Source organism: Scyliorhinus canicula, chromosome 1 (assembly GCF_902713615.1).
Source record: "Scyliorhinus canicula chromosome 1, sScyCan1.1, whole genome shotgun sequence".
NCBI classification, from domain to species: Eukaryota; Metazoa; Chordata; class Chondrichthyes; order Carcharhiniformes; family Scyliorhinidae; genus Scyliorhinus; species Scyliorhinus canicula.
In genome coordinates, this window is record NC_052146.1 from 59,945,605 (window position 1) to 59,973,215 (window position 27,611).

At 45.0% G+C, this 27,611-nt stretch overlaps 1 protein-coding gene across 2 annotated transcripts in view; it reads left to right on the forward strand.

The window, feature by feature from the left end:
• The first annotated feature begins 1,358 nt into the window (after positions 1 to 1,358).
• The window catches only part of srrm4 (serine/arginine repetitive matrix 4), a 458,400-nt gene continuing 432,147 nt past the window's right edge, over positions 1,359 to 27,611 (forward strand). Inside the window, exon 1 of one of the 2 annotated variants that reach the window (XM_038791318.1) lies at positions 1,359 to 2,107. In XM_038791318.1, coding sequence (XP_038647246.1) covers positions 1,890 to 2,107 — 218 coding nt within the window. In that variant the 5' untranslated portion in view covers positions 1,359 to 1,889. The remainder of the gene's footprint in view (positions 2,108 to 27,611) is intronic. The other variant, XM_038791327.1, reaches the window with a different exon arrangement.

Here is a 27,611-nt window from a genome sequence, read left to right on the forward strand (position 1 = left end):
CATGATCAAATTGTGCCTTAGAATCTTTTGTGCCTAGTCAAAGTGGTAGGTGGGGCCTCAGGTGAACATCCCATCTAAAAGCTAGCTCCTCTGACACTGCAGCAATCCTTCAGTGCTGTACAAGGGGGTGATCATGGGTTATGTGCCACAAAGGTTTGGAATAGAACGCGAACATACAACCTTTTGAAAGAAAGCTATCACTGATCCACAGATAGTAACTGGCTCCAAAGTGAAAAAGCAGTCAGTAGAAAGGTGAAATGCTTTCAATTTGGTTAAGGTTGTTCTCAGGGAAGGCGCAATTACAATGAGAGGGTAGGGTGGCGCAGGGTTCCGTTGTGATTGGGGAGGTGTGGGTTTTGAGGGAGGGAAGTGTTCCTGAGAACACCTGAGAAAAAAGTGAGAGGAGTTCATTACACTCTCCTCTGTTGTTCAGGTAAGGACATTGAGCTCCTTCCAGCAATGCACCCGTATCTTGGAGAAAATGCTGCTGTTAATATTCTCAACTTGTTGCAGCATCTACCAGGGAACCTTTAATGGTGGGGAGGACATGTCTCTGGCCCCTTGCCTGCTCCATCCAGCACTTCACCATTGCACCTCTCAACCCGGGAGCCCTTGTCGGACTTGACTGGCACAGCAAATTTGAAGAAACGTACCAAATATTTTTCAAATCAAATGCGTACTTCACATTTAAATGGTGCAAACTTGCTTGACCAAGGCATTGAGCCTCCTGAAAATCCCATACTGCAAAGTGGTGATCAGGCAAATCAAATACTACTAACCTGCGGACAGCTCACCAATGATTGGAGTGATATCCTACCATCAAAATGGTCCCGGCTTGGACCTACTGACAAGCAGGCATGTGACCCAATTGTCCCCCAATCCATCAGTTCGATTTTCACCACACATGGAAATCAAACTCCCTGTAACCATGTCCTTTGCAGTGGCCTCTGCTTCCGAAGTGCCTGAGCAATATTTTGAGTAATATATGATGAAAAATGTGTGTTCCCCATGTTATAATTGATGGCAGTTACAACAAGATGATCGGTTGAGTTTAGCCTTGCAACACAATGCTCGCAGTAAGAAAACATTAAGCTCCAAGTGCACACAAGAGAGCTTGCATTGTACATGTTTCAGGCTCTAGACAGGATGCAACAGTGAGGGAATAAGGTTGGCTGTCAAATCTAAAGGAATGCCTTTGAACAAAGGAGATGGCCCCTGCCGCTTATTCCTGCAGCCAGTTTATTTGGCCTGAAATGTTTTGGGTTGCTTGTCACGGCAGCTGTGGGCCATTGTGTCGGGCACACGCGAGGCTTGCTCTCGGGAACCTGCATTCTTTTGTTATGCAGATGCAGGAGGCAGCAGGCTTTGCTTTTTGTCAGGAGGAAAGCGAGAGAGAGGGTGAGAGAGAGAGAGAGAAGGGGAAGAGACGTCGCACTCAGCTGACCAACCCCGCTGCAACGTCACCCTGTAAGTGAGACAAAACAAGAGAACAGCTTAGATGCTGAATGCACTCTGCTGCTGCTTTTGTGTTCTCAACAACCTCACTGCCCATTTCTGACAGCAGGTGCTGAGCTGCGGCTGCTAAGCCCCAGACAGCGTAGCAATGGCTCTTGTGTTGCAAGTCCATTGGTGATTACCTGGTAAAGCAGCTTTCCCTTTGATTATAAACTCGCTTGATCCCCTTTTGTAGTCGCTGCTGTGCATCGACATCGCACCTTACAGAACCGACTCAAGGAAGACAGAGTGGGACACTCCTGTGCTGAGGGGAAACTGTGCGACAGAAGAGACAGGTGGAACAGTTCAGTAGCTGGACAGCTCCCTGTCCTCGGCTGCTTGAGAGCGTCTGTGTGTGTGTGTGTGTGTGTGCCAGCGGCTGTGTGTTTGCGTGTATGTTTGTGTGTGAACGAGAGAGCTCCACACCAAAGCTCTCTGATCTCTCCTCACTGCACATCCTCGGAAAGAGCAGCTCCCAGATCATGGCCAGCGTGCAGCAAGGCGAGAAACAGCTCTTCGAAAAGTTCTGGAAGGGAACCTTCAAGGCGGTGGCCACCCCGCGCCCAGAGAGCATCATCGTCGCCAGCATCACAGCCCGCAAGACTCTGAACAAGTAAGTGAGCATTTTCCCGGTTTTGAAATGAGAGGTCAGAACGTTGTAGGCCATGAAGGCATTGGCAGCCTCTTGTAGATTTAATTGACCATCTGCTTTACTTAGCACTAACCTCGGCACCGAATCTGCCCATTCACTCTATTGGAAATGCCTGTTGTTCTCCTGATAAGCCCAGTTTCGCTGTCCATTGTACAGCTTGCGGGAAAGCTCAGACAAGACGAGCAATGACACTCGGGGAGTAACGATGAACATTAGCGAAGTCAGTGCAAGCTACCATCCTCATCGATAAGAACAAAGGATATGTTTTTTAAAAAGCCAAGAATGCTTCACTCCTTCAATGGAAGAGATGATATTTTTTAGGAGAATAAAGTTAATCATTTATACTTCCCAGGCTGACGTATTTTTAATCTGGAAAAGCTTTATTAGCCCCGAGGTCTCTGGGTTAAGTCAGAGCTTTATTGACAGTCACAGTGGGTCAGATTGTTTATTCTTTGAAGGATAAGCTGGAGGTTTAACAGATATTTGAGTGAAATGAAATAATAGAAAGTATGGCAACCACATGTGACAAGTGTTATTCAGAAACTGGATTTCATCAAAATGTTTGAGGGTTGAATGTCTTTCCGAATGGTTAAAAAAAAAGAAACTACATTTCAGTGAGTTACATATATATTCATGGCTGTTCATGCATTGCAATCGAAACCAATTAGACAACGGATAGGTGGTGCTCCTGCATGAACTGGGATTCATCTGTGTGTTCAAACTATTGTATTGTACCAGGCTAACCAGCTGCGATGTACCAAGCTGTTTACAACCTGTCTCCAGTGACAACAACATATAACCATACATTTCAAATCAAACATGACACACTGTGAACTAATAGCAGGCACAGTACAGCACACATCCTTTAAAGAAAAATGGGAAAGGTATATTAAATCAAAATGACTAGGCAGGAACACAATTTGCTTCTGCTTTCATTCCAGATGATATTGCACTATTAGCTGAGTGTATAAGTCAGCCCTTATCACTGGCTGCTGTTATTTCCTTTCACTAAGGGGTACATAAAGAACTTACGGCGTAATACTGTTGTGAAAGTACCGCTCACACGTTCACTTGGTCCATTGTTTGGACTGGGTATATAGGAAAGATTCGGCTGATGAAACAGTCTCTAATGATTCCGTTTGAGATGACCAGCAAGAAGTACTCATTAGAAAAAATGATTACGGATGCAAATGGGTCGGTGTTCAGATTGTTGAGGCATGCTTAAAGTTTACTCAGAAACCTTTAACTTAAAGGGAAATATAGGCACCTGGTTCAGTGTATCTCTAGATTAATATCCCTAATTAATATATCGAATGGCTACCTCGTGGAATCTTTCTGAATATATATTCAGTACTCGCAGAATTAAAGCAGGCTAAATAGTCAATTCCAATAAGGACGTATTCAGTGAATGCTCTATGTTGATCTTTCTTTTGTAGCACTGTGCAATCAATACATTAGTCTGTGTGTATGTGTGTGTGCTCCTGCTCGTTGTGTTGCTATGTCACTGGAAGTTCATTTGAATCTGCCTGCAGACTCCCCGCAGCATGCAGTTTGGCAATTATTGCTGGCTGTCCGACTCCCCACTTATATATCTGACTTAACAGTGACACTGTATTCAGCACTGCTACAGCTGTCGGGTCTCTTCTGCCATTGTATCCACAAGCTGTTTGCTACCAGCCAGGGTTCATTAAAAATTCAGCTGATTTTGTGAGAGGAGGCCTGGGCACACAGCAGATGGCTTGCAGGCTAATGCTAAGCCTGGCTTTTCTCCCCGTCCTCAACAGATGCTGTGTAACTTTGATTTTCAGGAAGACCGAGCTGTAGATAGTTTAACGGAAACTTTAGCTAAAGTTTTTATTTAAATGTGCCTTGTCTGTTGTGGGGGTGGAGTGTGTGTGTGTGTGTGGGGGTGTGTGTGTGGGGGGGGGGGGGGGTAGATCGCTATGGGGGTTGGTGAGCAGACAGTAGTTGACATTATGGATTTGTAGAGATAAAATGAAAGGGAATTATCATTAGCTTTCCTATTGTAGGAACACAATGTTCTCACGCATGTAGTGTACACTGTGAACTTGATGGATTTTGAAATTGTGTTCCTTATTGAAATCTGCACATTTATTACTTTCTTAAAGGATGCCAAGTTGGTAGTATTTGGCACTTTGCTGAGACATCCATGAACAGCTCTTATTTGTAACATCCTCATCCCCGCTACACTGTGACTAAGAAATGACAGATAGGACATACTGTTTTTGTGAGATACTATATTACGTGCCTTTGTTTGGCAAAGACAACATGGCAATGCTCGGGAATACAATAAAGAAGCTGATCCAATATCTGGGCTACAGATTAAGTGTCGCCGCAATCTTAGATCTGAAATAGGGACATAGGGGTTGTTTAGGCTGGCTCTGGACCCTGAATTATTTTACATGTATATTTAACTCGAGGTGTGAACTGCTGGCACGATGGCATCCTTCTGACCACTGGATTTTGTACTGAATTTTGCAGTATAATGGGTTCTGAGGTTGAGTATCGCACACCATCCTTAGCAAGGCTGTGCCAATGAAGGCTATCCTGTGGCGTGGTAACCCAATGTCAATGTGCAGCCTGCCCATCCTGCTCAAACCGGACCCAGAAACCGACTTCAAGCCCGTGCTAAATTGAGTCAATCTCACTTCGCTCCACATACTTGTGTCTGAGAGGGTGTCAATGGATGCTGGCACACAAGAACATAGCATATGTGTCCAAAGGTTTTGACTCACCTGCTGTTTCACAAGCCCGATTCCTTTAAACGGATTGACATGTCTGTTAAATTAATGAGAACAATTCCAAACAAGTCTAGCCAGTACCCCATTCGCCGCCATCTCACAGCACAGTTGTACAATCCAACTTTCATTTCGGGGTGAACATTATTCCCTGATGCTCCTGTCTGATACAGTATCTAACAGTCTCAAAAACACGAAACTGACCTTGCATACACCGATCAGATTGGAAGCATAATGCTGCCACCCCCTTAAAGACATTTATTTGTATTTCACAATTAAATGTGAATATGGCTGGCACAGTAATTTCACCAGGATCAATCTGCAATGCAGACTGCAGCAGAGTTTGCATTTAAAGGATGTGCTCTCTGTCTGACCATCTTTTCGTTTTCATTACATTTTCCAGGCACCACATAGTTCAAACAGAAGATGAGAAGTTATTAGTTATTTGACAGCCTACTTCTGCCATTAACCATGACTCACTGAGAATCTCTTCACCTGTCAGTTACCAGGCCAGCTGCCTTTGCAACGCATCAATGCTGTGTCACCTCGTCCTGTAACCTCGAAATAATACTCATGTGTTCAGATACTGGTGAAACTACCAATACTCAACCCAAAGTACAGCATCATAATGACATGGTGACACACAAAATCAGTTGCAAATAATTTTCCTGGGCTGTGAAATGTTCAAAATTATTTATAATTTGGATGTAGCTACCAATGAGGTCTTTACCGGATCACATAGACATGCTGATCATAGACGAGATCTTCCGGCTGAAATCTTCCCCTCCCGCCGACGGCGCACCCCCTGCCATGGGTTTCCCAGCAGCATGAGGTGGGTTTAATGGGAATATCCCATTGACAACGACGGCACCAGAAGATCCCGCCACTGGCCAATGCCGAGCCGCCGCCTGCCTCCAGGAAACAGGTTGTGGCGAGGCCAGAGATTCTCGCCCTACATTTCTGTAAACGTCTGTCATTAAACATTGTCTCTATTTTCCACGGTTCCAAATTATTTCTGGAACTGTTTGCAGCTCTCCTTTCGGATACATACCTCCCCTTATGTCTTTTGAGGACTTCGCAGGTAATTAGACTCAAAATGCTGGGGCTTCATCAAGTGTATTACGAGCAGTCCTCCATGTAGCAGCTCGATTCATATATTGTTCCTCAGAATCTGACTTCAGTGCACTTGTAAATACGACTCTCCGGATGTGCATTCACAAACCAATTAGTTCCTCTTTCTTCATGAATAATATAACACCTCCCACTCTCCTGGCTCATTCAAAACAACTTCTTCAACTTCTGTTCATTTCCTCAACTCTTCTCCCAAAGTATTGTTCGACACTTTCCCTCACCTTTCTTTGTAAAGCACCTTGCAATATTGTGCCATGTTTATTTGTTGCAATCATTGGTCAATAGAATCAGCAACAAATATTCCATAAGGCCATAAGACATAGTAGCAGAATTAGCCACTCAGCCCATCGAGTCTGCTCCGCCATTCAATCATGGTGATATTTTTCTCATCCCCATTCTGCCTTCTCCTCATAACTCCTGATCCCCTTATTGTTCAGAAATCCATCTATCTCTGTCTTAAAGACACTCAGTGATTTGGCCTCCACAGCTTTCTGTGGCAAAGAGTTCCACAGATTCACCACCCTCTGACTGAAGAAATTCCTCCTCATCTCTGTTTTAAAGGATCGTCCCTTTGGTCTGAGATTGTGTCCTCTGCTTCTAGTTTCCCCCACAAATGGAAACATCCTCCCTATGTCCACTCTATCCAGGCCTCACAGTATCCTGTAAGTTTCAATAAGATCCCCCTTCATCCTTCTAAACTCCAACGAGTACAGACCTAGAGTCCTCAACTATTCCTCATACGACAATTTCTTCATTCCAGCGATCATTCTTGTGAACCTCAATTATTGTTCGATTATTCAATTATTACCACCATTGATTAATACCTACCTTTCTTCTCCATTAGTTGATGTTACCCTCAACTTAGAGGGTAACAAAAATAAAAGAATAACTTGCATTTATATAGTGCCTTTTTAAAACCTCAAGATGCCTCATTAAGCATTATTGAAGTGCAGATATTGCTTCAAAATCAGATGTGCAGCAACCAATTTGTCTCTCAAACAGCAATGGATTGAAGACCACATCATGTGCTATTTTAGTAGTTTTAGTTGAGGGAAAACTATTGACCCAGATACTGAGGAGAGAACGCCACTCTCCTTTGAAATGGTATCATAATATATTTTATATCCCCTTGGAGCACTGCAGTAGTTGTGAAGCAAAGTATTGCCACGCCTGGGCAGATGCCATCATTTGACTGACCGAGAGGACGTAGATGGGAGTAGAGTATGTGTGATTCCCCACACAGGCCTCTGGGATTTAAATGTTCGCGATCATAAACAAACTAACTGAGGAAGTATTTTTCAAAATTCCAGATCCTCAGTATCACAAAGGATTGGATTATGATTTTGTTTATTGTCACGTGTACCGAGGTACAGTGAAAATAATTTTTCTGCGAGCAGCTCAACAGATCATTGAAAATAATGCAACACAAGGTACACAATGTAACTACATAAACACCGACATTGGGTGAAGCATTCAGGAGTGCAGTGTTAATCAGCTAAATGTCTATGTCAGTGATAAGACAACAAAATACTCAGTGGGCGCAATTTAATGCTCTGCACTGAGTCAGGGTTTATGGTGTAGGGCATCTAATCAGGTTGGAGGATGCTAGATGGGCACCGCACCACCTTCCTTATTTGGCGCTGATTAAGTCTATGGCACAATGGCCCAATTATGGCCTTCCTGTCTCACCATCAATTGAGGCTGTTAAGTGGCATTAAATGCCCACATAATGGCCTCATCCCACCAATATTCATGCAGTAACAGATAGGGAACTTGCCATGCGGGAAGCCCAATAATTAAATCCTTTCGAATTTGCTTGCTCTTTCCATGAGGTCCCTCTATCAAACGCACTCAGTGGTTGATTGAGGAACCCAACATCGGGAAGTGGAAGAGGCTGATAAAAGCCAATTCTCTGTCCTTGCTGCTAACCTCCCCTGTCCCTGACCCCCATCCCATGCCACAGTCCTGACATCAGCCAACTGTACTTGTGTCCATTGTCGATCCTTGGCTTTGGATGGATGTAGTACCAGCAGCAGCCACTTCCTCCCCACGGAGCTGTTGATCAATGAAGAGCTGCCAACCTCTGATTGGCCAGCAGCTCTCTTAGCAGGCAGGATATCTGCCCCTGGGACCTTGAGCCATCTTCAGCTGCTTTATCAATGACCTTCGTTCCATCATAAAGTCAGACGTGTGGATGTTTTCTGATGATTGCACAATGTTCAATACCATTTGCGACTCCTCAGATGCTGAAGACGTCCATGTTCAAAAGTAGCAAGGCCTGGACAATATCCAGGTTGAGCTGACAAGTGGCAAGTAACATTTGTTCCACACATGGTCAATAACCATCTTCAACAGGAGAGAATCTAACCATTGTATCATAGATCATAGAATTTACAGTGCAGAAGAAGGCCATTCGGCCCATCAAGTCTGCACCAGCTCTTGGAAAGAGCACCTACCCAAGGTCAACACCTCCACCCTATCCCCATAACCCAGTAACCCCACTAAGGGCAATTTTGGACACGAAGGGCAATTTATCATGGTCAATCCACCTAACCTGCACATCTTTGGACTGTGGGAGGAAACTGGAGCACCCGTAGGAAACCCACGCACACACGGGGAGGATGTGCAGACTCCGCACAGACAGTGACCCAAGCCGGAATCAAACCTGGGACCCTGGAGCTGTGACATTCAATTGCATTACCATCGCTGATTCCCTATTATCAACATTCTGGGAGTTACCATTGACCATAAAGTGAACTGGACCAGACATAGAAATATTGTGGCTCCAAGAGCAGGCCAGAGGGTAGGAATTTGGAATGGATACCTCCCCATAACTCCCCACCATCTACAAGGCAAATTCAGGAATGTGATGAATGCTCTCTCCTTGCCTAGATAAGTACAGCTCCATCAGCATGCAAGAAGCTCAACACCATCAGGATACAGCGCACCATTTAACTGATTCCCCATCCACATTCACTTCCTCCTCCAATGACTCTCAATTGCAGTCGTGTGTACCATCTACAAGATGCACTGCAGGACTCATCAGGCAGAATCTTCCAAACCCTTTCCATCTAGAAGGACAAGGGTAGCGGACTCACCATCCTAACTTGGAAATATATCACCCTTTCTTTGCTGTCGCTGGGTCAAAATCTTAGAACTTCCTCCCAAACAGCACTGTGGGTGTACGTAGACCTCAGGGACTGCAGCGGTTCAGGAAGGCAGCTCATCACTACCTTCTTGGGGGCAATTTGTGATGGGTAATAAATGTTAGCCCAGCCGGTGACTCTGACACCCCATGAACGAATATTGTAAAAAAGCCACCAGCTCCCGAGTGGTTCTGCTGAGCAAAGAAGAGCTGCCAGTCTCTGATTGGTCAGCAGCTCTCAACGGCATGGCAACCGCACCTCCCGTGTCCTTGATCCCTGGGAAGGCCGGCCCCTGGCCAGTTGAGCTAATGTGGTGGGCCTTCCCAAAAAAGAGACGACAGTAGCCTCTCTCTAGTTCACCTGCTGTCAGCTCCGGAAAATACCACCTTGTGAAATAGGATTTCAATTTCTACAAGTGAGATCAATCATAACTTGCTCGTAACATACTCATAACATATTCATTGAAATCATGGCTGATCTGTGATCTTGTATCTTGATCTTGGCCCCAAATTCTAGAGTCATCAGTTACCCAGTCTGACCCTTCCATAGTTTTAAGCAGCTATATCACATTGCCCCTCCATAATTTAATATAATAATCTTTATTGTCACAAGTAGGCTTACATTAACACTGCAATGAAGTTACCCTGAAAATCCCCTAGTCACCACATTCCAGCGCCTATTCTGGTACACAGAGGGAGAATTCAAAACGTCCAATTCACCTAACAGCACGTTTTTCAGGACTTGTGGGAGGAAATTGGAGCATCCGGAGGAAACCCACGCTGACACAGGGAGAACGTGCAGACTCCGCACAGACAGTGACCCAAGCCAGGAATCGAACCTGGGACCCTGGCGCTGCGAAGCAACAATGCTAACCACTGTGCTACCGTGCCACCCATTGTAAATGTATTTCATTATAAACAGAAGCATCATGGTGAATCAACATTGTCATCTTTCTGAACTCTCATATTCTTTTGATAGTCTAGTGCCCATTCTGCACACAATACTCTCACCTAATATTAAGCTTTTTTATGAGTCAACCTTTATGTTCTATATCTACAATGGTGAAACCAAGAAACCCATTTGTTTTTACTACTTTATTATCAAGCTTAGGCACTGCTTTTAAAGTCCTCTGAAGTTCAGCTCCTTCTTGCTGTCCCACACATTAAAATTGTTTCCATTCCTAAGAACCAACCACCTTCAGCTGCTTCATCAATGACCTGCCTTCCTTAATAAGGTCAGAAGTGGGGATGTTTGTGGATGACTGTACAATGTCCAGGACTGTGGTATTATCATAACTATCAGCAATGCAAGGGTTAATGTAGTGTCGAGAGTAGCCACTGGAGGGAGCTACAGATACAACTATGTAAGGCAGTGATGCTGGACCTTAGGGGAGGGGTGTATGTAGACGATAGCTAGTGAAAGTCATAAGAGCAGATAGTGAGTAAGGTTAGATTATAGTTTATATCAATAGTGAGATTAGCAATAGATGAGTGTAGTTAGATGTTATTGATCAGTTGTGTATTCTTAATGATGAAGTGTCGAATCCCAGTTTAGTAGTGTAAATAAAATCATAGCTTTGTTTAAGTTAAAAGCTATTCTGTGGTCTTTGTGAACACTACCTTAACCATCCTAAAATAAGCAACATAAGGAACACCACATGCACCATTCGTGACTCCTCAGATAATGAAGCAGTCCGTGTCCAAATGCAGCACGGCCTGGATAATATCCAGGCTTGGGCTGACAAGTGGCAAGTTACATTTGTAGCACATTGGTACCAGGCAATCACCATCTCCTACAAGAGAGAATCTAACCATTGCCCCTTGACTTCAATGGCATTACCATCGCTGAATCCCCCACAATCAACATCCTGGGGGTTACCATCGATCAGAAATGGTCTTTCAGGGTCTTTGAAGTGGAAAATATTTGTGTCATCCAGCATGATTTACAGATTTACAGGTACAACAGGTGATTAAGAAGGCAAATGGAATTTTGTCCTGGATTTTTGTGATGGAGTTTAAGATGAGGGAGGTTACGATGCAATTGTATAAGGTGTTAGTGAGGCCACACCTGGAGTATTGTGTTCAGTTTTGGTCCCCTTACCTGAGAAAGGGCGTACTGGCGCTGGAGGGTGTGCAGAGGAGATTCACTAGGTTAATCCTAGAGCTGAAGGGGTTGGATTACGAGGAGAGGTTGAGTAGACTGGGACTGTACTCGTTGGAATTTAGAAGAATGAGGGGGGATCTTATAGAAACATAAAATTATGAAGGGAATAGATAGGATAGATGCGGGAAGGCTGTTTCCACTGGTGGGTGAAAGCAGAACTAGGGGGCATAGCCTCAAAATAAGGGGAAGTAGATTTAGGACTGAGTTTAGGAGAAACCTCTTCACCCAAAGGGTTGTGAATCAATGGAATTCCTTGCCCAGTGAAGCAGTTGAGGCTCCTTCATTAAATGTTTTTAAGATAAAGATAGATAGTTTTTTGAAGAATAAAGGGATTAAGGGTTATGGTGTTCGGGCCGGAAAGTGGAGCTGAGTCCACAAAAGATCAGCCATGATCTCATTGAATGGCGGTGCAGGCTCGAGGGGCCAGATGGCCTATTCCTGCTCCTAATTCTTATGTTCTTATGATGTGTAGATGGGCTACTAGGGCAGATCAAAGGTTAGGAATCTACAGTGAGTAACTCACATCCTGACCCCTCAAAGCCTGTCCACCACCTCCAAGACACAAATCAGGAGTGCAATGGAATAGTCTCCCCTTGACTGGATTAGTCTGGCTCCAACAACACTCAAGAAGCTTGACACCACCCAGGACAAAGCAGCTCACTTGATTGCTCCTCCTTCCACAAAAATTCAAACTCTCTACCACCGACGAATAGTGGTAGCCTTGTGTACCATCTACAAGATGCATTGCAGTAACTCACCAAGGTCCTTAGACAACACCTTCCAAACTTATGACAGCTACCATCTAGAAGAACAGGAGCAGCAGATACCTGGGAACCCCAACACCTGGAGGTTCCCCTCCAAATCACTCACCAGCCTGACTTGGAATCGCCATTCCTTCACTGTCCCTGGGACAACATCCTGGAACTTCCTCCCTAAAAGCACAGTGGGTGTACCTACACCTCAAGGACTGCAGTGGTTCAAGAAGGGAAATCACCACCACCTTCTGAAAGGCAACTAGGGATGGGCAATAAATGCTGGCCTAACCAGCGATGCCCACATCCCGTAAATGAATTTTAAATATTCAGAATATAAATACTCTGTTTTATTTTATTCAAAAGTATTACCTCAAACTTGCTAACATTGGTAATTTTTTTAACCACAGAATCACAGAATCCCTACAGTGCAGAAGGAGGCCATTCAGCCCATCGGGTCTACACTGACTCTGAAAGAGCACCCTACTTCGGCCCACTCCTTCGCCCTAATCTTCATAACCCCATAAAGCCCACCTAAACTATACATCTTTGGATACTAAGGGGCAATTTAGCATGACCAATCCCCCACCCTGCCAATCTTTAAACTGTGGGAGGAAATCGCAGCACCCAGAGAAAACAATCATAGACACGGGGAGAAAGTGCAAACTCTACACAGACAGTTACCCAAGGCCAAAATTGAACCCAGGTCCTTGGTGCTGTGAAGGAGCAGTGCTAACTGCTGTGCCACGTGCCACCCCTTCTCTAATTCTCCATTAGATTAGATTCTTGATATGGAAGGGGGCGGGAAGGTTCTGGGGTAGGCAGGAATGTGGGGTTGAGGTACAATCAGAACAGCCATGATCTTATTGAATGGTGGAGCAGGCTTGATGGGCAGAGTGACCTACTCCTGTTCCTGATTCGTATGTTTTTTTGATCAATATTATCTTCCTCTGGACTTCTAAAGAATTCTGAATTCATTCATCTGCAAATTCCTGGGCCTCAATGTCTGTATCCAAATCACTGATGTGCACAGTGGCAGAATTCGCCCAGAACCGAACCCTGTAGTGCATCTCTACCTGCTTCCAACCACTGTGACTAACTGTGAATACTTTGTATTCTCTGTGCTGTCCTCTCCCATATTGCACAGCACTTACTCTTCTCTCATAATCCCCCGTATGGCATCCTACCAAAACCCTTACCAAAGTGCTGCTGTTTAGCACAGGGCTAAATCGCTGGCTTTGAAAGCAGACCAAGCAGGCCAGCAGCACGGTTCGATTCCCCGAACAGCCTCCCCGAACTGGCGCCGGAATGTGGCGACTAGGGGCTTTTCACAGTAACTTCATTTGAAGCCTACTCGTGACAATAAGCGATTTTCATTTCATTTCATTTCATTTCCCCCAATCCCCCTCCTTAAAGAATTCTGACGTTTGTCAGACACGAGCATTTTTAAAAAAATCCAGATTGGCCGCATCCAATTGATTACTCTTCATCTAGATTTTATCTTGCAAATCTTTGGCGGGAATGCTCTGTTCCCACCAGCAGTGCATTTTCGGGGCTGGTTTAGCACACTGGGCTAAACAGCTGGCTTGCAATGCAGCACAAGGCAGCAGCGCGGGTTCAATTCCTGCACCAGCCTCCCCGAACATGTGCTGGAATGTGGAGACTAGGGGCTTTTTACAGTAACTTCATTGAAGCCTACTTGTGACAATAAGTGATTATTATTATTATTATTACTCCTTCCCAGCGGCATGGAGTGGCTTCAATGGAAAGTCCCGGGCGGGATTCTCCAATCCCGCCGCAGAGTGTCCACGCCATCGTAAACACCATCATGTTTTACGACGGCATGAACAGGCCGCTCCCACGTCGAATTCTGGCCCCTACAGGGGGTGAGCACGGCACTGGAGCGGTTCGCGCCGCTCCAGCTGCAGACCCCGATGCAAATTGTGCGCCGCGGGTTCCACGCATGCGCAGTTGTGCCGGCGTCAACACGCGAATGCGCAGTGGCCTCCTTCAACGTGCCAGCCCCGACGCAACATGGCGCAGGGCTACAGGGGCCGGCGCGTAGGAAAGGAGGCCCCCAGCCAATGAGGCCGGCCCGCCGATTGGTGGGCCCCGATCGCAGGCCAGGCCCCATCGGAGGCCCCCCCCCCCCCCCGGGTCGAAGACCCCTCTACCCCACAGGCCGCCCCCCGACCCTGCGCTCAGAGTTCCCGCCTGCTGCGACCAGGTGTGGATGGCGCCGGCGGGACTCTGCCTTTTAAGAGTGGCCGCTCGGCCCATCCGGGCCGGAGAATCAGCGGCCTAGCTGCGTAGAGCAGGTCACGACCGGCGCTGCGCCAGCGCCAATGGCGGTGATTCTCCGCGGAGAATCGTGTGCCGGCGTCGGGGCGGCATGGCGCGGTTGCGGGGATTCTCTGGCCCGGCACGGGGCAGGGAGAATACCGCCCATGAAAATAATCCACTAAACAGCCCGGGACTTTCCATTGAAGCCACTCCATGCCGCCGAGAAGGAGTAATAATAATAATAATCACTTATTGTCACAAGTAGGCTTCAATGAAGTTACTGTGAAAAGCCCATAGTCACCACATTCTAGCACCTGTTCGGGGAGGCCGGTGCAGGAATTGAACCCGCACTGCTGCCTTGTTCTGCATTGCAAGCCAGCTGTTTAGCCCATCCCGTGTATGGGAAGAACAGTTACAGATCAGGTGCAATGAAGGGTATATTTGCACAGTGTTGCACATCAAAGAAAAAAAAATCAGCATAACTTTACATGAATGTAGAAATAGTTAAATTGAAGGTCAAAAGAGATATGTGGATATTAATAGGCTCAGCACTTAACATGTCACATCACTGCAGAGCAGTAATCAATGAAGCAAACAGAAGGCTGAACTGTCTGGAGATAATCAGCGGAGCGTAAATCAGAAGATTTTTCACTGAATTAGTATTATTTTGCAGGTAATTTATAGCTTCCTCCATATCAGAGTTGGTAAAATTCTTCCTGACACCCAGCAGCCCGTCCACGCCTGTACCAATGGATCTATTTCCTTTCGGTCACAGATTTTCCTGACATTCTGGGCGATCTCGCCTCCTTTTCCTCTACAAAAACACTTTTAAATCTGTTCTATCCAGTCAGATATAGAAGAAAAACAAGCAGATTACAGATACAATAAATAGATGTTTTAATTCCGATCTCATAACCCTTGCAAAGCAACATTAACTTTACAGCGCCAACTGAGACAAATTGCCAGTAAGATCGAGTTAGATTTCTCCCATATTCTACATGTCGTAACCTGCACAGGTCTGACTGGGTAGGGATGATTAACTACCACTTGGTCTTGTGAAATAAGAGCTCCCTCAATGAGGGGCCCGTTAACAATCTCTGGTTATGTATAAATAGAGTCACCCACCAAGGCACCGACACGGGAATTACTGAAGCTGTATATAATAGTTGTGGTGAATGTGATTCACACCGGATTATAATCTGTGTATACATGTGTCTATATTGTAAGTGCAGTTGCACTACCTGACCACCAGGGGGAGTAGCTCTGGGAATGCTCGAGAATTGTACTGGGCTTCTCCCTTGGCTCCGCCCAGGACTCCTCCCCCTGGAGCTGCTGTATAAAGATCAGTGCCACATGGTCAGCCGGCCAGTTCACCGAAAGTTCAATGGCTAACAGGCTGGCTCGGTTGTGAGTATATTAAATCCTCTATTCTAATCCTACAAGCACGTGTCCGTAGAATTGTTGGTTCCAACAATAGTAAAATAAAGTAAGTTTCTGTTTCAAAAAAATAGGTGTGGAATCTTCATGGCCCTTACAAAACTACCCGACTGTATGCCCTCAATGTCCCCCGCGTCACAGCTGCTCAATTAGCAAATTTGAGGTTTTTTTCCCCAGTTTAAATGTACCAGGCCCCATAGCCGACTACTCCATTTACTGTTGAAGTATTTCTGCACTGGGCAATTTTATACTTTTTATGTCAATGTCAAGCACACTCAATTCATATGTGACCTGGTTCAGATGTAAAAGCCCCCACTCAGTCTTGCTCTAACAATGTACCTTCATTCATAACGCAGAGGAATATCCCCAACATGTCAGTGAGCCTATCTTCATTTCCTACCTCTGCCTTTTTGAGGAAGACCAACAGTTTCTACTAAACTGCTGTGAACAGAAATAAACTGAGATGGGCAACCACTCAGAGACAGGCGGCAGAGAGAAACCTTTCAGCCTGCCATCTGGGTTGCATTCAAAGTTATGTCGCATATGAATAAAGGCAATATGCAAAGATCTAAACTGGAATTTTTGAAGTATTTTTTAGAAGCATATATATATATGTATTCTAAAGCTAAAATGAGGCCAAAATATTGTCAAAACCCTTTATTTGTGAGCTGAATATTAAAAATGAAATCTAACCTAAAATACTGAAACAGACTGATTATAAATTCAGCCAAATTTAAATTTGCCGAATTTGAGTTGGTTCACCTGTACTTTCAGCAACTTATTATTTTAATCGTATTTTATGTCAAAGAATAAGTTAAAACTGATGGGACTTTCGGTAATATTTGTAAGTGTTGGCTATTTTAGGAGCTTTTAATTTGCTCTCCTCAGTGTCACATAGGAGTTTGTTCCTGAAAATCTAGAATAGGCAGAGCCACATATGTTTGATCCTTGATATTCTGGGGACACAGCACGCATTTTACTACCCAGCAGTCTGGTCTTAATATGTACTTGGATGCTGCTAGTGGTCTCATGAGAGTTTGCCTCCAACAGGCTGGTAGTCTGAAGCTCATGTGCAACTTGAGTCCTTGACATCCATTGACAGTTTGTATTTGAGTTTCTTGGGACCTAATGAAAATATGGGTGGAATTTAATCCAGGACTCGATTGCTGGGGAGAAGCAGGAGTCCAGCCCTGCGTCACCTCCCTTGGGAAAGGCCTGCCATATTAAGTGCTAGTTAGATATTTCAGTTGCCAGCGGAAGCCCTTGCCTGGGATCAGCGACCCCAAATATTATCCCCCGTCCCCCCACCCGCCCATCATCTCAGAGAGGAGCTGGCAAATCAGAGGTCCAAGATCAGTGAGAGATCCTGATCACAGGTGAGTGAGTGCGGGCCAGGGCCACCAGAGGAATTGCATGGTGGGGTCAGACAAAATAGCAGCTGGGTGGCTTTCAGAAGTCCCCCCGCTTCCCCTCACCCCCACCGGCCCCCACCCAATGCTTGGTCCCTCAATCAGGCACTCAGTCTCTTTGAACTCGGGACCCATCCTCTGGGAGCCCGTAAGCAAAATCATCAGGGGCTTGCATTTTGGTGGCAACTGCCTTGCCCACTGCTGATTGAATGGAGTCCTGGGATTAGGCCTGCAAGTGGGCACTAATTGACAAGAGGATTACGTAATTGTGCAGCCAGTGGTATTTGTTATTCATGGAGCCTCAAGTTCAATGTTAATGAAAAACAGAAGGGTCCCTGTGTATCCATGTCATAAATGATGGGCTAATGAATCAAAGAGGACTACACTCCTGTATGCTTGATGGTTTGGGGACATAGAACACATTTTACTCCTCAGCAGAATGGTTTTAATATGTACTTGTGTTTGTATTTACATTGTGTATTTTATGTTTGCCCTATTATGTATTTTCTTTTCATGTACAGAATGATCTATTTGAGCTGCACGCAGAACAATACTTTTCACTGTACCTCGGAACACGTGACAATAAGCCAATCCAATGTCTTTGAAAAGTACAGCTTCTGAGAATGTGATTTCCTTAATCGAGCATTAATTCAAAAGAAAACCACCATTCAAACATTTTTATTTAAAAGTCAAAATAAGGCAAAAGTCAAAAATGGTTATTTCATGCGCCACTTTCCCACTTACACAGCCAGATAATCATCCCACGGTGAATGAATTCATCACAATGCCCCCTTCTTACAGCCGGCTTTCTAATTCTTGACACTTGTCCCCGGCTATTAAAAGTATTGCCACACTGAACGATTTGTGCAGGTTGGCTTTGTCAGACTCCTTCATAATCTCGGAAGCTTGGACGGGATAATCTCAAACTCTCTCTTCCAAGGCAAATAGAGCTGAGCTCCCTTAGCCTTCCCTCATCACTGCACATTATTCTCTGCACGCCCATGGTAATAGATATTTCGGGGACACTACCTCAGCTACAGTGTTCGAATGAGCCTGTAAATTAAATTGCCAAGGCTCATGGAGCTTTTTTGAAGGGCAGGATAGCTTTCATAAATAACCTGAATGAGATTTTCTACAATCACAAACAGAATCACTGGCGAACACTGTACGGTTTCTATATCCTGTATTTGAATCCTCCCTGAGTTAACACTGGAAACCATTGACAAGAATAGGCTGTAATTATATTTCAAATTCAGGCAGGCTTTGGGAAAAGATGAATTTCACAGAATTCTCAGCTTTATGTTGCATCACTTTTGCAAGCAGACAGCTGCTGGGTACTTGTTACTGGTGAAGATAAATGAGGTCAGATTCTGAAATTTGATGTACAAGGTAATATGGCAGAAAGTCATATATCTACACTAATTTCATAGATCGTCCAGCACTATAATTTCTTTCTGCTGTAAAAATATAAAAAACATAAAAAATTAAATTCCAGGCAATAACTCAACTGTACTGGGAATACCCATAATATCCACTTACCATATAATATTTATTTTAGCACTATCTAAATGATAAGTCCATAATGCTAGTTCGACGAGCTTAACAGTGAAGTATATTTACACATCTTCTCCTTCACTGCAGTAACATCAAACTTTATTTGAACTGTTTCGGATTTCGGAAAGAAAATCATATTTTGGGCCTACTCTCAAAAAGATCCTAGGCTTGAACATTGAATTGAAGTTTACTCAGTGTTGAAATGGAACATGGACGCCAATGCCTGGGAGACTCTTTTCAAGAAGAGACCTACTTGGAGGAATCTCCTGATTGAAGAGACAAATTCTTCAAGGACACCCGACCGCAAGAGGAGGCCCGGAGAATGAGCCCGAGAAAGGAATACCCGTGATCTAGAGTTCAAGGACCAATCCCATGTCCCGGAAACAGCTGCTAAGTGTGCGGCCAAAGGTGCGGCTCTAGGATCGAGCTCACCAGCCACACAAGGACCAACAGAACCCAAGAGCAGTGACATAGAGTTTCTTAGGTGGACAATCAGACACATTTAAAAAAAATTTAGAATACCGTATTCATATTTTCCAATTAAGGGGCAATTTAGCCTGGCCAATCCACCTAGCCTGCACATCTTAGGGTTGTGGGGCCGAAACCCACGCAAACAAGGGGAGAATGTGCAAACTCCACACGGACAGTGACCCCGAGCCTTGATCGAAACTGGGACCTCAGTGCCATGTGGTAGCAGTGCTAACCACTGCGCCACCGTGCTGCCCAGGACAATCATACTCATTAGCGAGTGATCGCTGACGAAGATGACTCTGTGTTAATCATCAGCGGATTTGTTCAAATCGTTTTTAACCCCATCGTGTGATCTCAGCACTGCCAGCAGGTGGAGCATTTCCAACACCCTGCGAACCCCTGAGGCTAGAAAGACGGTGGGGTATAAATTTGGCTCGGGAGGGACACAGCAGGAGACAATGAATTGGCAGTCCATTTCACACTCACCTCAAATTTAATTTCCAATTTATCTGCCTTCCCCGCCCATCTTCCCAAGCCTGAATTTTTACTCCAGGGGAAACATTTGGTAAAAGAAAAAGGTTAAAGAAACCCCAGTTTATTAGGGGTGCACCTGTAGGTTTGTCTGTACTTTCTCCTCATTGGCTTGTACACTGTATGCCAGTTTTCCTGAACTTGACCCTTGCCTCAGAGAATGGTGCTTAAAATTTGGCCATCCCCAGCCTCCCGATGGGATGTTTGCTGTCTACCTGAACCTTCGTAGCTCTGATATTTGGAACATTGTTCATTCATGCAGCTTGGGTTTACTTAGATTTCCACTCTCTTTCCCAATTGCTTTCCCATCCCTGCCTTAATCTTTCATTATTTGAGTCTGCCAATTGGCATGTTACCTCTGAATTGTTGTCTCACATTGCTCTGCACTCGTCAATCATTCTGCGATCATGTCATGTCTGAAAGATTGGCTGCTATGACGAGTATTTGTGCTGTTCACTATCAGCCGTTGGCTACAAATGGACCATTGGCTCGTTACGTTTCTCTGCCTTCCACCTTTAGTTTGATTCTTACCCATTTGCTACCTCTGTTTATTTAAAACTCATACATAAGAAAGTGAAATAATCTCAGATTGAATATATGAAACAATGGGCAGAATCTCACTGAGGCATCTGGGTAGCCGGCGAGAAACCCGCGCTCCCTCTTTTTGGGAAGACCTGCTGAGACAGAAGCCAATCAGGCAGTGGCAAGACCAGTAGTGAGCCTTCCTCTGGAATCAAGTCCCAAGGAGCTGAGTTCTCGACTACTGAGATCTGCCGGTCGATCAGAGGCCAGTAGCTCATGTGCTCAGCAGCATCAACGGGGAGGCAGCGACTACTGCATAAAGAACACTTTCTGGAGACCCAGAATCGCAGAGCAACCCAGGCCACAGGTATATAATCTTGGAGTGTGGGGTAGGTTCACAGGGTGGGAGCCATGGGTGGAGGAATAGTGGGTCGGCAGCAAGGGCATGGCATGACTTGTAGCGGGTCCCCCAACTTCCATTCCTGATGTCAAGTCCCTTTCGTCCCATTGGGTGTCTTTGATCGAGGGAACCCACCTTCACCCCATTAACTGGAGTTGGCAAGATGGCCATGCACATGCATGGCAACAGGCTAACTCTCAGCTTGGTTAATACCGGGGACCCCAGGATTAAGTCCTTAAATTGTCATTAATTGGCCACTTAAAGGCCTCAATAAGAAGTGGGACAGGTTGGTTAACAATGGCCCTCCCACCCAGAATTTAATTCTGGCAGAGACAGGAAGGCTGTGAGGTTCAGGAACGTCATCGTCCTACCTAATTACATGTTCCTTCTGCCTCCAAGCTTGCCACCAAGGAAGATTCTGCCCAATGGAGCAGATGAGTATGCATGAGGTGCATCAGAACGGGGCCACACAATATCCCACAACCAAGTTGCTTTTATTGATTCAAATGTGCATTCTAATTCGTTGGAGGCTTGACATTAGTCAATCAGAAAACATTTTCCAGTTCCCATATGTCAAGAATAATACTTTGTAAATTACAAAGCATAAACAGAAGCAACACTCAAGAAGCTCGACACCATCCAGAACAAACCACGCAGCAGCCCATCCCACATCTTAAACACTCAAGTGCTCCACCACTGATGCACTTTGTGTCAGCTGTGTGCATTACCTACAGAATGTACTGCTACAACTTGCCAAGATTTCTTCAGCAGCACCTCTCAAACCTGCAAACTGACCACCAAGAAGGTCAAGGACAGCAGATGCACAGGGACACAACCACCTCCAAGTACCCGAACAGGAGTCGGAATGTGGCGACGAGGGGCTTTTCACAGTGACTTCATTGCAATGTAAGCCTACTTGTGACAATAAAGATCAAAAACATTTTTTTAAAGGTAACATTACCTCATGAACTGCACTTGTGAGCTTCAGATTGCCGCTCGGAATTGTGAAACATGTTGAGGTTCAAATGCATCTTGAATAATGAGTGGCCTCTCCACTGCAACATCTCGGCATTCTGATGTACTTGTTATTTACAACATATATTAACTGAGAGTTACCATTCGACTAGGGGCTCAGTGGTTAGCACTGCTGCCTCACAGCACCAGGGACCCGGGTTCAAATCCGGCTTGGGTCATTGACTGTGTGGAGTTTGTACGTTCTCCCCGTGTCAGCATGCGTTTCCTCTGGGTTCCTCCCACAGTTCAAAGATGTGCAGGTTAGGTGGATTGGCCAGGATAAAGAGCGGGATTCTCCGACCCCCCGCCGGGCCGGAGAATAGCTGTGGGGAGGGGGGGGGCGGTGTGAAACCCGCCCCCACCGGCTGCCAAATTCTCCGGCACCGGGGCTTTGGCGGAGGTGGGAATTGCGCCGAGCCAGTCGGCAGCTGCTTGCAGCAGCCCCCCCCGCCGATTCTCCGGTCCACGATGGGCTGAGCGGCCGCCTGTTTTAGGCCGGTCCCGTCGGCGTAAATTGGACCTGGTACTTACCGGCAGGGGGCTCTGCGGGCAGCCTCCGTGGTCCTCGGGGGGATCTGACCCCAGGGAGTGCCCCCATGGTAGCCGGGTCCCGATCTGCGGGTGGGCCTGTGCCGTGGGGGCACTCTTTCCCTCCACACCGGCTGCTGTGGACCTCCGCCATGGCCGGTGCGGAGACGAACTCCCTGCGCATGCGCTGGGATGACACCAGCACATGCTGGCGCTCCCGCGCATGTGCCAACTCGCGCCAGCCGGCGGATGCCCTCCGTCGCCGGTTGGCGTGGCGCCAAGCCCCTTCCCCGCTGGTTGGCGCGGCGCCAACCCCGCCGACACCGGCCTAGTCCCTGAAGGTGCGGAGGACTCAGCACCTTCCAGACCGCCCAACGCCGGAGTGGTTCACACCACTCCTCGGCGCTGGGACCGCGCACCCCGCCGGGTAGGGGATAATCCCGCCCAAAATGTCTCTTAGTGTTCAGGGATGTGCAGGTTAGGTTGTGGGGTTGCGGGAATAGGAGGAAGCGGGCATGGTTTGAGTGCTCATTTGAAGAGTCAGTGCAGACTCCTTCTATAATGTAGGGATTCTATGATTCTAATAGAATCACTTGCTGTGAATATTCTGCTCCAGATTAAATCTTCCCTAGTTCATTGCTAGTATATATTTAGTCAACACATGATAATGTAATAAGCTTTGTCGAAGACGTAAGAAAGTCAAGTCCTCATGCAGTGTAAATGTCAAAAACTGCAGCCATTGGCTGATATGGATTAAACTGCTGTTCTTCACTGGAAGGCCAACATTTGTGATTGCACATGCAAAACGTCTGTAAGAAAATCTTCCCCTCTTTATTTCTCAGTACAGAGCACAAAATGTCTAGTTGTGCTCGGGATTCATGCCCCCCCCCCCCCCCCCCCCCCCCCCGGCGATTCTCCTTGACTCTAATCTGAATAATCAAAGAATGTTTTAAATTGACCAACATCTCATTAAAAATTAATGTATTTATGCAGCCCTTGTACAATATTAGTAAACATGCGCAATGTTGGTAAAATCACTTTCAATTCTTGAAAAACATGTACGTTATCCTCAAAAGCAAGGCCAGTGATCAAAAGTTTATATGATGGAGAATGGAAATAAAGTGTAGTTGTAAGAATCATCGTAGAAATGGGCAAAAGCAATGTCCCCTATTATTGAAGACAAGAGCTGTATGCTTAATACTTTGAGGTCTCATGGAGGGAACATTTCCCCCGTGCAATATTAATAATGAAATCTTCATAAAATATATTGGCAATTTTGTTACTTGTATCACATAATAATAATAATCTTTACTGCACAAGTAGGTTTAACACTGTAATGAAGTTACCGTGAAAATCCCCTAGTCACCACATTCCGGCACTTGTTCGGGCACACGGAGGGAGAATTCAGTATATCCAATTCACCTAACAAGCACATCTTTCGGGACTTGTGGGAGGAAGCCGGAGCACCCGGTTGAAACCCACACAGACACGGGGGGAACATGCAGACTCCGCACAGACAGTGACCTAAGTCGAGGATCGAACATGGGACCCTGGCGCTGTGAAGCAACAGTGCTAACCACTGTGCTACCGTGCCGCCCGTCCCGTAATTCCAGGTTCTGAAGAATTACTTGAAATACGATGGATGCTTGATTAGCTTTTTAAGATTAGACCTTTAATCTAAAAGAGAGAGGGAGAGAGCCTAGCGAATGATAAAGATATTTAAGTTGTGTGAAATGCAAAGGACTCTTTGCTGTGGCTTGTGATAATACAAGGTGAATGGAACAACTCACTTTGAGAGCTGTTGCTGCAGTATGGTTATGTTGGAAGTTAAGGCTGTGTGCATCCTTGCTGTGCAGTTGGCAGCAGGTGGGTTAAGATGGTCTGAGGTCACACATAGTTTGCATGCTGCTGATGGTTGTTGACCTGCCTGCTCCTCGCATCACTTCCTTGCTATTCAGGCTTAGTATCATCTTCACCGTAGTCATTCGCCTGGGAACAGTCAAGCAGATGGCACATTGCAAATTATACAGGATGCATTGAGTCTGTAGAGACAGGCTAGTGACATTGCAATGTAAAATCACTGGCCCTGTGTTCTGTGCTGCTTTTTGTTTTTGTTTTTGCAACTAAGTAACTCTTTCATGTAAAATAACTGATGCCTGAATAAAAGATCTCCAGATTTAAGGGGCTGTAAATTTGGTGTAAGGACATTTTATTCTGAAGGAACTCGCTGTCCTGTTACCGCTGTGTATTGTATGGAGAGAGGATTAACATATGGACGCACTGTAAGCAGCCATTGTTGAACAACTTTATTTAAACTTCCCCAGCAGAGAAGGTTGAAGAGACGGCCAATTAACAAAATTCTAGACTGTTCCATTACAAAATACTCCCATTCCACTTAAAAAAGATTTATAGATAAAAATGTAAAATGGTGCACGTACATAAGTTCCCAGAATGCAATATGACTGAAGCAACATTAATAATATCTGAAGCTTTAACAAGTTGGATTACATATTTGTTTTACTGTAACACAACCAAACACCTATGGCCAAAATTACCAGAGTCATTTATATATAACTAAAATTTGTTTTTCCTTTAACACCGGAATGTGTTCAGCAAAAAGAACATTATTTGACAAGAAGTAATGAAAGCACCAAGCTGCCTCTTCTTCTTTCCTACACTCTTTCAGTTGACCCATCTGGCTTCTTTCTCTTTCTCTCCGGGTATCACCTTCCAATTCTATTAGCCTGACTCTGCTTTCTCAACATCTCTGACTGTAAAACATGTACTTTGACTTTAACTACCGATTCCACTTAATAGTTGGGACTGTGACATTGATTGATTTGTCTTCATCAAAGATCCTAACTCATTTTGCTTTACTAGTGGTACCAGCAAACCTTCAGTTTGTTGTTGACTTACAATTTATTTCTGACTTTTACTTTGCAGGAGAAATTTGGACTATAGGAGGCTTATCATGCTCTCCTTTCATCTGGTTTCCTCTTTCAAATAAATTATCCACATGACATGACACTGATGGAGTCTCTCTTCAGTCTTCACTAGATATGTGAATTCACCCAGTCTCTTTACAACAACACCAATTAGATACTTCATCTTATCATCTCAGTGGTCTTTTACTTTGACATGACCAGGACCGAATTCTAGGTTCCATGCCCCATGTATCATTACTTATTTTCACTTTGCCTTGCTTTTCTCTTACTTTGCTGTTGACATCAGGAGTAAGCAAACTAACCCTCATTGTAAGAGATTTTTAAAGCACTAACTTGTAATGTAAGCAACCTGATGTAGGTTGTGGGATGACTCTGTAAGGTAATAAAAGATCACTTAACCTGTGTCAAATAGAAACATGGAAATAACTACCTTGTTTGCCATATAGCAAGAACTTCTGCAAAGACCTCTTTATAATCTGTAACTTCTTTCTGCAACACCATTCAAAACTGGGTGCTAGGGTGGTGTGAGAGTGTGTTTAACTCAATTCTTTCTCAGAAATATTTCAAACTCTTCTGATATATATTGTGGTCCATTATCTGACACCAACACCTCTGACAAACCATAAGTAGAAAACCAAGTTCTCATATCTCAATATTTTTGGCACCTGTGAAATTGGGTATAGGCTCAACATTTATCCTCTTACTATGGTTATCGGCCGAAATGAGGTATTCTTTCCCTTCCATCTTAAAGAAATTGACATGTACTCATTTGTACAGTTTTTGTGTGAAATGGAAGCGACCTTGATTATGAAGATTACTCATTCTGAAACACGATTCACGGGTGGGATTTTCTGGCCATTTCCACAGCGGGATCACCCGGTCCTGTCAATGGTGAGCCCATGCCACGGTTCCCTGGCAGCGGAGGGTGAGAAGAATGGGAAACCCAGTTGACAGTGGTGGAAGCGGAAGTTCCCGCCCCTGGTGAACCTCCTCCATCACTGCTAAACACGGAAGGTCACGGGAGGTTGGAGAGGAGGTGCAGAAAACCCCACTCCACAACCTTTTGCCAACTTTTCAACATAATTTTCTACCTTTGTCTTCCAAAAATAGCTTCTTGCTGCTGCCTTCATTCGGACTTATCTCTGTGTGTTCTTGATGAAGGTTCTCCAACAATCTTTCTCTGCGCCTTGGTGGAGTGATGACTCCTGAGTATCATAGGAGACAGATTTGTTCACCACTCAAGTAATTATCATGTGTGAAATGCTGCTGCATTGCAATGTCACATCATTAGACTCTATAGGCCAACCATGCATAACACAATTGAGCAATTTTCTGAGCAGAACTTCTTTGCAGGTTCCTTCACTAATTTTTCTGTCAGACACTGACCTCTCATTTGTGTATGTGAAGTAATTCACAGGTAACCCCAATGGCTGGAAATGGATCAGCCTTCACAGGAAACCTCAAAAGAACACCTGTATTTGCATGATCTGCAGACTTATGATATTTAATATCATACTGATGGTTCATTTTATCATTTGGTCCCCCATGCACAAAGACCGCTTAGCATTTCAACGATAGGCATATTCTTACTGATCCCAATGGAAATAACTCAGCCCAGTTTAACCGTATTTTCTTTAATCAATTCCTTCCTATCAGAGGGACTTTGTTTCCTCCTACTATCACCAATTGCCAGAAAAAGGATTCACCATCATATTCCACTCAAACACTAACTTCATCTAACACTGGTGTAATGCTATTGGAATAACTAATCAGTTTCACATCAGTTTTTGCATCAGGGAATGTGACTTGGGGATTTCTGAACTAACTGATGCTGCTGCACCTGTATCAATGATGAAAGTAAATTGTGAATCTTCAGCTTTCCTGTCTACTATGCGTGCTGGAATTATATCTTCAGCCCTATTACTGTCATCTTCTATGTGCTGTTTGTCTCTCTGACTGAATATAACTCTTGATCTTCCGGCTTGAAAACATCAACTTCTGTTTCCCTATCTATCGTATGCAGATTGGAGGACTTCCAGGCTCCTGAACTAACTTTAGATGTACCATGACCTTGACCTGGTGCTCGATTGAGTCCTGGAGCATTATCATTTCATCTACTCCTTCATGCCATCTGGATATGACTGACTTTCCCCACAGGCATCGCACATTGACTGGAAATGGGGCATTTAAATGGTTACTGGTTACCAAAGCAATGGTAGGTTTTTGACTGTGAGACTGAGCCTAGCTGTCATGGTCTGGATCTTGCTGTAATCTGTTGGAGCTCCCTGCCAACTCAGGAAAAAGAATTTCCTTGCAATTTGCAACTATCTCTTCCAACCATTTCCATGGTTATGACCTCATCACAGGTTTCGCTCCATGTCAACTTATTGCCTCTATGCAAAAGCTTGGCCTCCTCCAAA